The 13805-nt window shown below is 38.1% G+C and overlaps 1 protein-coding gene across 1 annotated transcript in view; it reads right to left on the reverse strand.

Moving 5' to 3' along the window:
* The window catches only part of SPEF2 (sperm flagellar 2), a 178991-nt gene that overhangs the window by 80419 nt on the left and 84767 nt on the right, over positions 1-13805 (reverse strand). The window contains exons 16-19 of the mRNA XM_058564248.1: positions 12556-12812; positions 4681-4789; positions 3475-3632; positions 315-482 (exon numbers count right to left, since the gene is read on the reverse strand). Of these exons, the coding sequence (XP_058420231.1) occupies positions 315-482; positions 3475-3632; positions 4681-4789; positions 12556-12812 (692 nt within the window). The remainder of the gene's footprint in view (positions 1-314; positions 483-3474; positions 3633-4680; positions 4790-12555; positions 12813-13805) is intronic.

Below are 13805 nucleotides of genomic sequence, written 5' to 3' on the forward strand. Positions count from 1 at the left end.
GATCTGCCCTGAGTTCCTTCTGCTTATTCTCCATGCCTTTCCTCTTCTCATCTGTCGTTTTATTCTAATCAGTAGATTGGGTGTGAGGACTCCGTTTCCCTCCTACACAGTGAAGTACCTGGGCTTGGTGACAATCATGCTCTTAGCTGCTCAGAGCTTTTCCACTTCAATCTGAGCATATAGCTTTGTTTCGTATGATTAAAGTGGCTCAGAATCTGAATCTAGGTAAATGGACTGGTACTATAATTTATAAATCTTTTCTAAGTGAAAATAAAAAACTGGCAAACAGGATTATAAATCACTCTGTCAATCACCTGATGGTGGTTTTCCTTTTGCAGGAGTTTTTGAACGCTCATGTTGAGGGTGGATTTCCTTCTCTTTTTCTGGTTCAGGAGGAGGAGGGGGAGGAGTAGGAGGTGAAGGCTCAGCCAGGGAAACTTCATCTTTTTTCTCAGCTTCTTTTTCTTCTAACTTCTTTTTAACTTCAAAAGGATAAGAATGGACTTTTATTAGGGACTCCAGACACCTACTGTTTCACTGAAACTAAGATAAACCTACATGATATAAATTGCCCTTACTGATTTAAGGCTAAATTCACATTTTAGGGCTCTCCCTTAAGTCATCCAGTCCTTAAAGCTAATATTTTAATTTAAGCCTTTCTGCTTGGTTAGAAATACCATTTTCCTTGCCTCTGATGGTGGTGTTGATGGCGATGGCGATGCTGATGGGAATGAGATGAGCGTGCGTGTATATGTATGTGTGTGTGTGTAGCAAGTAGAAAGGCTTGTTGAGGGGGTGCCAAATGTAAGAGTAACAATCTAGAAGTAGCTGGTGTAGTGGAATAGGAAAATAAAAGGTTATTTCAAAATTTCAAGTAGAAAAAGAAGGTGAAAAAAGCTCATAGAGAAGGTGAAGAGCAATGGGACAGAAGAGGTGGGGTGGAGAGGAAATGGAAGGGGAAGGAAATGTACAGCACCAGCTTCTGTGAGTAAATACATATGAAGCACTTATAATAGTGCATAGTCCCCAGGTAAGTCTTATCAATGCATTCATTCCTGCAACAACTATTTATTGCACCTGAATTGTGTCTTGAAGGAAAGGAAGGGCCATAACAGTAAGATAAAACTACTACCACTAATACTGATAATATTACAAACAACACTAGGCACAGTTCTGGTTGCCAGAGACACAACAGTAAAAGAAAAAAGAGAAAAATCCCTGGCCTTGTGAAGCTTGCGTTCAAGGGGTGGGAGGCAAACCATAAGCATGATGAATAAGTTAATTTACATAAGAGGTTGGAAGGTGATAAGTGCTATGGAGAAAGTAAATGGAACACAGTAAAGGGGAACAGGAGTGCCATGGGCGGCATTTTAAATTTTAAATAGAGTGCTGAGCAGGGTAGGTCCACTGAGAAGGTGACATTTCAGCAAAGACTTGAAGAGAGTCCGGGAGTGAGCCCTGTGGCTAGCTGATGGAAGAGTGTTCCAGGCAGAGGAGACAGTGAATTCAGAGCCTGGAGGGACGCAGCATGGCTGGTTCATGTTTTTCTAGGCTCCTATTACTGTTACAGTCCTTTGCCCCTCATGATTCAGGCTCACCTTCCTAGCACACCTTCCTGCCCTCCCTGGTCGTCCCAGCCATCCATGCTGGAAACGGCTGCTGGTCACTGACTGACTGTACCACTGGCAAAGAGTATCTGCCCTCAGGTACTCATGGTATGGCTATTTCTTTTTATACATAGTCTCTTTGCCCTTAGATTATTCTTTTCAATTCAACAAGCAAGGAAGTTTCATTCTATTATATATTTTTTCAAAGTAGAAATTAAGGTGTTTTTTTTTTCTGATTATAAAAGTAATATACAACTATTGTTTTAAAAAAGTCCCAAAATTTAGACAAATGAGTACAAACGGAAATTGCCTGTTAAGTCTCTTTGACCTTCTCCTTCTCCCACCATCAAGTATTGTATAAACTGCCAGACTCTTTTCTCTACATATATATTTAATACATAGATATACTTTTAAAAACGAAAACGAGACTATGTATAAGCTGATTTTTCCTACATACTGTATATTGTGATCATTTTTTCACATTAGAATATATATAGAAGTGCCACCTCCTTATAATTTTTAAACTTAATCAGGATGCTAGGCTAGGTAAATGTTTATTGTTTTAATCAGAAAATATTTGTTAAAGTAATTAACTGATTGGAATGTAAATCTTAAATAAGGGGCAGTTGAGTCTGTTAATGTAATTGGTGATTAGAATGTAAAATCTTTAGGAAAATGGGGAAGTGAGTCTGACAGCTGGCGAAAACAAACTGATTCCAACCCATTGATGTTTGAAGCCACAGCTTAGAATCAGTATGGTTTTGCCTCCCAACCAAGACTCGGTAAGATTGCTGTGCGAGTTTTCCTCCTTCCTCTCAGCCTAATTTGTCAAATAACATGTTAGACCTCTTAAATAATCTATGGATTGGTTTCGGTTTTGTCTGAAAGCTTCACATGGGTGTTCTTGAGGAGTAGACATTTAGATGTGGGAGCTTGTCTTTCTGAGTGTGAGCTCCTAGATCCCCATGGAGATTGTGGCTTATACATATGTGCTATTTTGGTGGCAGTTAACTGATACATTATGGTAGTTAGGTCATAAATCTAGTGATGAGAGATAGCGTGCTCTAAGGCAATTTTAGAATCCTTGTGATATTCTTAACTTTGACCATTTTTGAAAATTGATTAATTAATTTGCAATGGAAATGCAAATAAAACAAAGTGAAACTCAGCCTTGACCATTTTTTATTATATCAAGAAACTACAGTTGCCAATATAATTAAGGGCAATTGGTAAACGAAAGGGAAAGATTTATTTCTCAAATCACTTCTCAAAGGTAAAAGCTCAATTGAAGTGTGGCATTGGCAGTGTATGAGCTTAAGATCCCTTTTAATAATAAATTCCAAAAATTCTTGAGAAGTTAATGGGCATTTATTATTGGGTAGATGAAGGAGGTCAGAACGGTTCAATGGGGGTGAGATATACCCCAGAAGTAGGTTTATAAATGAATAGTTAATAATCAGTAAATTAATACCAACACAGGAAGATTTTGGGAAAATAAACTGCTTACTGTTTCCAACCTAAAGGAAGAATTCACTCACTGTTTCCTTATAATGCTGACGTTAACAGATTGAAATCTTTACCCTTCTCTATAACATCTTTAATTTTAACTCTGTTATTTTTTTTACATGAAACACTGCTTTCAGCGAGATGACCTCTTTTGATTAAATTAAATTAAAACAAAGAGAGAAAAATCTTTTATTTAGAAACATTTGCAGCAGAAAGCTAAAATCAGAGGCAGAAGACACTTGTAGACAGTATAATCCAAATAGAAGAGAGAACTTGGCAACCAGACTTTCGTTTCCTCTTAAACTCATTAAACCACACATTTTAGTTCCATAAACTCAAAATGATAAAGAAATGTAATTACCTTTATTCTCTTTTTTCACTATTTCAGTCATAAACATTTCTTTTACTTTTTGGCATAAAGACTCTTTATCTACTTCAGCATTGATTTTTATCAAAATATTTTCTGGTTCTGTATACCATTGCTCCAAGAAAGGCCAGTTGTCCAAGAAGCCTACAATTCTGCAAAATCAACATATTAGATGAATAGCACATACTCATGGAGATATTTGAGCAACATTAAGCATGATTTATCTGATCTGCATAATGAAAAAATAGGCTGCCAATATGGTTAAATTTGAAAAAGCAACTTAAAGAAATCTACAGGCAATGGGATATTATTCACTTTAAAGAAGAAATTATTTAACACCATCAAGACATATTTTTTGAGATATATTGAAAGAGCAAAGGGAAATTTGAAAATGCCACCATTTCAGGAAACCTTTAGTGCAAGATCAGTTCTTTAAGTGAAAATCTAAGGAAACATCACCTGCGCCCATAGCAGAACAACTCTGAGCACGCTTCTGATGGTAGCTACAGCCTGAGCCACCTGGGTGGTCTTCTTTTTTTCTTAGAAATAGAAATTGAAGAGATCTTTGAGTCAGTGCAGATGGTTCAGACTTATTTAGTTTACTTATATATATTCTTGGAATGATTCTTGAAACCTTCTTGTCTTCCTTGAGAGTAGACAGGCTTAATGTAGCTCAAATTACTCCTTCCTGGCTCACTTCATATTATTAGACTTCTCAGAGTTTCACAAAACTACCTAAATTTTCTTTACCAATGAGCAAATTGCACACAACCAAATGAATGAGTTTTTTTTTTTTAAGCATAACTTCATTTTAGCAAAACAGAAGTACCTTTAGAACTATATTCTGTAGTCTGATGCCTAGCTCTTTTTGAAATTCCACGATCTTCACTGGCATTTGCTGAATGAGGGCTGAATTAGGATTCCCTATAATGAACTTGTAAATTCATGGAACCCTAAAGGGAAGTGTTGTCTGATTTAATTCCTTTCTCCCCACATTATGATGATTTGTGCTCTGAATATGAAAGGCAGCATATAAATATTTCAGTCAACCTCAAAGCTACTTAGTTTTGTTTTACACGTGAAAGATTGAATGCTAGGAAATATGTCTTTTTTTCTAGCTCTGATGATTACAAAGCGACTAATCATCAGTTTGTTCAAATGGCAAGAAACAAGAAGCAGGACATTGAGTTTTAAACTAACCTATGCTGTATTTGGTCTCTTAAATTCTGGTCCTCATCCGTATCTTGGTTTTTAGCAGCTACACGTTGATTGATATCTTCATGAGGAGTCTTACTTGAAAATGCTTCAGCTGTGATATCAAAATTACTTCATTAGATAACTTACAAACCACTCAAAGTTGCAGTAACACTGATAAAATGTACTGATGCAAGACAGCCAAATAGATATGGTCCTGTCTTTGGTCCAGTATTACTTAAAATGTTTAACAAGATGTTGAAAGAGTTTAGTCTTGGGATCAGAATTCAAATTTTCCTTGGAAATTGGGGAAAATGAGGTAAAATATATTAAAGAGGAGCTGTAGTTTCAATGTAGAGGATCAGGATAAATAACATCATCATAAATAACAAACTAGGAAAGAATTAGAAAATCAACACTACGATGTAAAAATTAAGAATGAAATAAGAGGGCGGCCATAAAGTCAGCTATGCATAAAAATTATTTGTTAATATTATATTACAATACAATAAAGTAATTTATCTTTCTTTATAGACTTTATGATACCCCTATAGAATAGACATAAAAAAATAGACCACAAGAGACCGAAAACAAAAACAAAAACAATCTCAACAGCTCTGATTGAGTCCTATTGGGATTAAGGGTACAAAGGCCGGAATACTAATGAACTTAGAATATATGGAAAATCATAAAGAGGAAAGAAAGTCTTGAACTAGATTAAAAGCAATTAGAATTGCTCAGTCAATGCAAGAGAACACTGAAGAGTGAATTAATAGCGTTCAAGAAAATGAAGGACCCTCACAGGATATAGCAATCAATTGTGCTCCATCTACATCCATGATAGAAAAAGAGGAAGTAGATTTAGAATGCAGAATAATGCTTTTAGGCTATTTATAAAACCCAAAGATTACTGACATCAGTAATGGGTGATTGAAGAAGATTGCAGGAGCTCTTGGGAGATGCTATCATGTACCATGTCATAGTCGCTATCTCGTATTTGTCAAGAACTTCAGCACATGGATCGGCATTCCGATCTCCCGAAACCCCACCCAGGCATTGGCTCCTGCCCCTTCTGGCACTCACTACCATGGCCACATCCTGGATTTTGTGATCACCCTGAATGGCTCCATCTCTGCAATCTTAATGACCTAAACTCCTACTACAAACTCTTATCCTCCCAGCACTCTCATATAGCTAAATCTCTCCAACATCATCCAGTCCCTAAATTCCTACATCCTTTCCCCCAAATTTACCAGCGTTATCCTGACTTCACTCCATTTTCTAGCAAAGCTGAGTTGCATGGCTGAAAACTTCAACTTCTCTACCTCAACTAACAACTTCAATTCTGTCTTTCTGCTACATCAGCCTTAGTTGATATTCACCTCTCTTTCCAAGACTACACTTATACTAGTAGACATCTTTAAAGAAAAATGCACAGCGTTGTGACTTGTAACCTCACTAATTCCCTGGCTAATAGGTGAGCTGAGCTCTTTCATATATAGGCACACTTTCCTAAAATAAACAAAGAGAGAGAGAAGAAAAGAATACTAAAAAAATAATAAGAAATATCCTGTTGCCATGGCTCTTTCTTTTTTTTTTCAGAAGTAAGCTTCATGAGAGTCATCTCCACTCACACTCTGCATCTCCTCACCTCCCATTCATGTCTCAACCCTCTGCGATCTTTCCTTCCCCCTGCCCCATTCCATTGAAACACCTCTCATTCCAGTCACCGAAAACATCAAGGTCAATGGACATGTTTCAGTCTTTATCTTACTCTATTTCTCTGTCACATTTATAGGCAAAGTTTAGCACACAATTCTTAAATGTTTTTACATAGATGTTATTTTATATTCACAAAAAGACTTGTGAAGTAGGATTACGTTTCTATAATTGGCCCTAAATTGCACAGTTCATAAATGGCAGAGAAGGGATTTGATTCCAGTCAATCTGACTCCAGGCTCTGGACTTCTTTTTAATTTTTAAATCGTTTATTGAATTATACCTGCCGAAAAGAATGCAACATCAATATACAGTAATCCTCCTTTAAGGTTCCCCTTGCCACAGTTTCAGTTACCTACAGTCAACCAGGGTCCAGAAGCAGATGATCCTCCTTCTGATGTATTATTAGAAGGTCAATATTAGCCTGATACTAAGTCACAATGCCTGCATTATTCACCGCACTTCATCTCATCATGTAGGCATTTTGACATCTCACATCATCACAAGAAGAAGAAGGGTGAGTACAGTACAATAAGATATTTTGAAAGAGAGAGACCACATTCACATAACTTTTGTTACAGTATATTGTTATAATTGGTCTATTTTATTACTAGTTATTGTTGTTAATCTCGTACTGAGCCTAATTTGTAAATTAAACTCTATCATAGGTAAAAACATAGTATACAGGAAAACACATAGTATATAGAGGGGTTTGGTGCTCTCTGCGGGTTCAGGCATCCACTGGGGGTCTTGGAATGTATTCCCCGTGGATAAGGAAGACTACTTACAGCCCAATGACCTCACAAACTGAAAATAGCACCAGATCAAGAAACAAACATTATCAGCTCTAGAAGCCCCCTTATGTTTCTTTTCAATCAATACTAGTCACAGACGTTAACCACGCAGAGCCTACACTCAAAACTTCTCTGTATCTTTCCCCATGTTATGAACCCTGTTGCTCCCTCTCAGGCCGGCAGATGGCCCGAGGCACTAGCTGAAAGCCCAGGTAGCCACCTGCTCTTCCATTCTGACACAGTCTTATGCTCCCATATTGGCTGTTCCCTCTCCTTAAGCCTCCCTGGTCTTCTGCTTGTTGGCTTTGAGTCTGGTCCATTCCTCTCTGCCCAGCCCTGGCTGGACTGATGTTCAACCCAAAGCCCACTGGCTTTGGATGTAGGCTGCTTCCCTGGGATGCTGTTCTTCAGGCTCTACCATGGATGCCGAACACTGCAGGACAGTACGCTGCACCCGACCCTAGTGACAGGGCTCCCACACCCCAGCCCAGGCCCTGGGACTCCAGGTCCCCACCGGTCTGGGAGGGGGATAATACAACACCTTTATTCTGAAAATTTGCTCTCCCTTGGTTTATGAGATACTGCTTTCTCTGGCTTTCTTTCTCTCTCCCTAGCTGCTGCTTCTAAACACTTCTTCCTTTGCTCTCTCCATTAAATTCTGATGTTTTCTTGGTGTCATCCTGGGTCTTTTTCAAAACATATTTTTCTTCCTAGATGATTTCTCTCTCTGTGAAATCCTTAACTCTAGTACACACTTCCCTCCTGACATCTAGACCCATTTATAGAACTGCTCTCTGAACATCTTAGCTTAAAAGTCCCACAGGCACTTCAAGCTCGATATGTCCCTAAAGAAACTCTATATATTTCTTTCCATATTCTGTAAACGAATGACATCATCTTTCTGAAAGTTGTGCAAGTCAGAAACTTGAAGTCATCCTGTTGTCCTGGTGCCATATCCCCCATCCCAGCCATCACTGAGTTGCATAGTTTACCTCCCAAATTCCTCTTGAAGCTGACTCTTCCTACTTTGCCTTTTACAATTGTCTTGACACCTTTGTTGTTTTTCAGATGGTAATCATTTTCTAACTCATTTAATTGCTTCCAATCTCACTCCCCTTCCAATGTATTCTCCACACTGCAGCCAGAATGACCATAATAAAAAGCATATCTAATTGCATTAAATCTCAGCTTTAATATCATTCAGTGACTTCACATGGCTTCAGGATAAAGTTCACACACGTTAGTTTGGTGCAAGATTCTTCAGCTGGCCCCTGCCTACTCCAGGCTCATTTCTGCCACTCCTTTACAGCTTGCTGCCTCTCAGCCCTACTGAGGTACTTGCTGTTCTCTAGATGGATCATGCTTACCTGCCAAGTCTTGCAAATGCATTTCCACCTACCTTCCTCCCTATGTTGGCCTGGTTAACCTCTTCCCATGCTGGGCTCACCCATTATAGCACATAACGGACTAAATTGTAATAACCAGTTTACTTTTGTTTCTTCTCACACTACATTGTCAACTACTTGAGGATAGAGACTTGCCCTTCATTTCTGTATTATCAGTCCCTGGCACATTATAAACACTGGATAAATATTTACTAGTGGCACCATTTTAGCTCCCATCACCCTATACCAGTGCTATCCAATAGAACTTTCTGAGATGATGGAAACATTCTACGTCAGTGCTATTCAGCCACTAGCCATATGTGTACATGAAATGTGGCCAGTGTGATTGAGGAACTGAATTTTTAATTTATTAATTTTAATTAATTTAAATAGCCATCCTGTGGCTAGTGGTTGCCATGTTGGACATACAACTCTATACTGTAACTCCTTGGCTCTTTATCTACAATTTCCACTAGACTCTTTGAAGGCAGGATTCATTTCTTCTTTATTACTCTATCACTAGCCTAGCACAGTGCCTGGCACTCAGCAAGCATGCAATAAGTAGGAAATGAATATGCGAGTGAGCAAGATGTTTTGGAAGAATAGAGTTTCATCTGTCTAAAATAGTTTAGGGGGGGTCTTGCTTAAGACGAGAGTAAATTGGCAAAATGATCCTTCAAAGGCCATTCAGATTTCATGTTCTAAAACAGAAAAATCTTAGGATATGAAAAAATAACATTTATTCTTAACTTAAAATACTTGAATATGAAAACTACAGATTGATGTTCAAAGTTGTGGACATATTTAGCATACTCAATTCTAACCAAAACAAGTAAGAACTATTAAGTCAGTGATTTCATACTAGCTTTCATGGTTTAGGTGGCCCTAATCTATTAGTTGACTCATTTCATGTCAGACCTAGAAATATATAATATTAGAAATATGTGATAAAAAGAAAAAAATCACATTGTGCTCTAATAGTAATTTCTGAGAGCAAATAAATAAGATTATGTGTATATGTGTATAAAATTTGACGAAGAAGAAAGTCTCCCTGGAGTAGTGGAGAAAGGGCATTTTTAAGCCTAGTGACAAGTCAAGGGCCTAGAATTAAGAAATTAAACTATTTAGATGTTAATATCAGCTTTGAAAAATTTGCCAGAATCATTCATCATGTAATTTTGATAGGGAATTGAAAGAACTGAAACTAGATTGAGTTGGATTTCTTGAAAAATTCTTGCTAATTGATTTTCTTCTATTTTTGAAACACACAACAATATGCTTCCTATGAAGCCCCAGGAGGGTAGACAGACTTTCTGAGGGCCTTGCAGGGTTATAATCAGCTCTCAGGGACCCTCTCACCCACAGGCCTGTGTCTGCACTTTATAACAATATCTGCTTTCAAGTCAGATTGATCTTGAGTTCAGGGCCCTGTTCTGCCACTAGATAGCTACAGATTGGCAGTGTTCTCAGCCAATCCTCAGCTATCCCTGAACACGAAAGGGAAGTTGGCTGAATAAGCAGAATTATCACTACCATCAGCATAGCTCCTACTCCCTTGTATGGAGAGAATTCTGCTTTTTGAGATTTGATGGACAGTGTCCTTTAAACTACTTGGCTCAACAGCTGAAGTAACATCTAACATTTTTGTCATTTCTTTAAGTAAACAATGAAAGGAAGATCTCAAAATTACACAACTCAAAATAAGGATGAGTGTGACCTTGGACAAGTCAAGTGCTCATGTCTTAAATTCGCATCTATAAAGGCATTGGAATAGACGATCCTGTAGATCTCTCCTAGCTCTGAATGTAACCCTATTAGTAGTAATAGCAGTAATAAAAGAATGATAAATGTTACCATTTGTTAAAGGGCAGTTTTTTAAAAAGGTAAAGTCAAGACTCAAATGTAAAATGACATCACTTAATTCTTCAATTAATGAGGGAATCAGTAACATGTTACAACCAGTCCAAATGAGAATCTGAATAACAGACACATTTACAGGCAATCAGGAATGTTGAAATAGATGTTACTAGATGAAAAGTTGGTTCCTATGCATAGAGTAGTGTAATATTTGGAATCATCTTTTCAAAAGCATAGAAATTAATTGTATCTTGATTGAATAAAATTCATTTGCATGTCTGTGAACAAAACTCATTGGAATTACTATCAATTTCCTACAATTTATAGAGTTATAGAAGAGCCAACTCAAAGCTAATGAAAGGCACAACCTCTATGGAACCAGATACTTCAAAGGATCCAGTAGACAATATTCAGGCTTTTGCTGAAAGGATATCCAACAATCTTTTGTTCATTTTAAAGTCTTCCACAATTTTTCCTGATGTAATTAGTACATGCTTATTGTCATGTGCCAGATTCTATCCCAAGTGTTTAACACATATCATTTAATACCTGTAATATTGTGATATAATAAGAAATATATATTTAGTCTTTGTCCCTGGCTCCTGACACAGAGCTCCAAAACACTTGTAATTTCTTAAGTGATAGGGGTGAGAGGAGCATATGTTGTTATTCATAACAAGCCCCTTTTAACCTTACCTGAGTTTATACTAATGAGGTGACTCTTGGAGGGTGGAGCATGGTTGCCAGAGGAACCAACCTAGTGATTAGAGAGCTGGAACTTTCAGCCCCACCCCCTGATCTCTAGGGAAGAGACAGGAGCTGAGGGCTGAGTTAATCACCAACTGCCAGTGATTTAATCAATCATGGCTATGTAATGGAACCTCCATAAAAATTCAAAAGAAAGGGTTCCAGGAGCTTCTGGGTTGGTGAACACATCCACAAATCAGGAGAGTGACACACCCCAAACACCAAGGGGACAGTAACTCCTGAGCTTGAGACTCTTCCAGACCTTGCCCTATGTACCTCTTCATTTGGCTGTTCATTTGTATCCTTTATGATATCCCTTATAATAAGCCAGGAATAGTAAGCAAAGTGTTTCCCTGAGTTCTGTGAGCCGTTATAGCAAACTATCGAACCGTGGGTGGGGTCATGGAAACTCCCAATTTTGTAGTCAAGTCAGACAGAAGTGTGTGTAACCTGGGGATCCACTACTTGAGATTGGTATCTGAAGTGGGGGGCAGTCCTGTGAAACTAAGCCCTTAACCTGTGGAAATCTGTGCTAACTCCAGTTAGTGTCAGAATTGAATTAAATTGTAAGACTTCCAGTTGGTATCTTCCAAGAATTGGAGAATTAGATAGCATGGAAAACCCACACATTTGGTGTCAGAAGTGTTGTGAGTAAAGAAACAGTTTTCCTTTGATATCCATAACAGTACTATGAGGCATTCTATCATATAGGTTGTGTAACTAAGGCTTAGAATAACGAGTACCTGTTCCAAGGCCAAATACCTCATAACTTGGAAAGCCAGGGCTCAAGAATATATGCTTTTACCCATAAGTATTTAATTTGTGGAATAAAATAATATTTTCTTTTCAGTGATGAAAAGTAGTTAAATAAACCATGAATTTTGGCAAGACTATTCAACCCCACCATGTGAGGACTTCAGCCAACTGATACCTGCTCCTCTGAGTTCCCACACAATCCAAGGGAAGGATATTACCAGATCCTTGCTTGCAGCATAGATGTGGTTTATGACCTTCACTAGGGTGACCCACCAAGATGTACTAGAGAGCCACAAGAAGATCCTCCATGCATGAATGTCTCAAAAAGGGCACCTCTGTGCCAGGGGAGCTGCTCAGTTGCTGGAGGGGTTCAGTGAGATGCTTGCGGTTGGCATGGAATTCTCTGCTAGTTCCAGGCTTGGCCTGCAGTGCTGAACACTGACAGTCAAAGCAGGAGGCACCTGTGCTCTGCTCGATAATTCTTGGGAAGGCTGAAATGGATTCTTTATTACCCACTTATAATTGTACATGGGAATATTCACTGATTTGGTCAAAGAACAAATAAAGAACTTTGAATTGTAAACAAGAATATCAGGGAAAAAAGAGAGAGGTGTCCAGCTTACCCATGACGTCATTCATGCGATTCAGTGAGGAATTATCTGAAATATCTAATAACATGACAAAATCAAATGCAGAAGGGGGAAGAGACACTTCTTTGGAAGTAGTAGGATCAATAGCCAATGTCGATATTTGTGCTTTCTTTCCCTCCGGTTCTATGAGGTTTCTGTTGTAGCCCGTGAGAGCTTCCTCCAGAAGCTTCGCTTGGTTTAATGTCATTGGAAAACCATCAAGGACCCAGCCTTGACCCACAGGTATCTCACTAAATTGGAAAAGGACAAACCATTAACGTTTCGATATATACAAGTACTTTGGAAATAATAATACAATGAATCTTGCCTTTCTCTTTCTTTCAATCCACAGTAACCTCCTTCTGCATAAATTTTATTGCTTTACAGCTAAAATTAGGTTTACTAATGCTCCATAATCAATGCCTTGCTTAAAATCCTTCTATGAGTCCCTGCTTCCCTCCAAATCTAGCCCAGAAGACTTAACATGGTATTTAAAACTAACCAGCTCAACTTACTTCCCGATAACTTCTTCTCTCATGATTTGAAACATTTACTTCAAACAAACTAAGCTCCTCACTGTTATGTGAGTACAAACTGCATTTTCTAGCTTGTGTTCCTAGGCTGTTCCTCCTTGGAACCTGTTTTCTCATCTGTATAGTGAGATAACAAAACATACCTCACAAGACGTATTCTTCTGAGGATGGACTGAAATGATGCATTTTAAGAACCCAGCAGAGAGCTTAGCACATAGTGGATTCTCACATGGCCAACCTGGAGAATTCTTATTACCCAACCCAATCCAGCATGGAGTCATAACAGCCTGATCTGAATGCCTTTGTCTCTCATTCACTTCACAATACGATTGGGAATTACTATATTTCTCAACCTCTTCATCTCAATTAGATTGTAAGTTGCTAAAGGATAAGGACCATTTCTTGGGTTTTTGCCCTCAGTGCAGCATCCTCCATAGAGAATGGTGCTCTAAGAATTATTATTTTTAGTCCTTTAAATTGAAAAATGCAAAAAGCACATTAAACTTAAACTTTGCTCTTTACGCAAAATTGAGATTTTGGTTTTTGGATTAAAAGTTACGATTTCATTTCTTTCTCTGTTAGAACTCATTTTAAACTATAGAATCCCCTTTCCAAAGGTTAAAAGTCTGCTTTGGTGATTGCATATGATCCTTCTGACAGTCTCACAAGGAAGGAGGGGAAAAACTGAAGTTCAGAGAGGTTTCATTACTT

Source organism: Diceros bicornis, chromosome 20, assembly GCF_020826845.1.
Source record: "Diceros bicornis minor isolate mBicDic1 chromosome 20, mDicBic1.mat.cur, whole genome shotgun sequence".
Taxonomy (NCBI): Eukaryota; Metazoa; Chordata; class Mammalia; order Perissodactyla; family Rhinocerotidae; genus Diceros; species Diceros bicornis.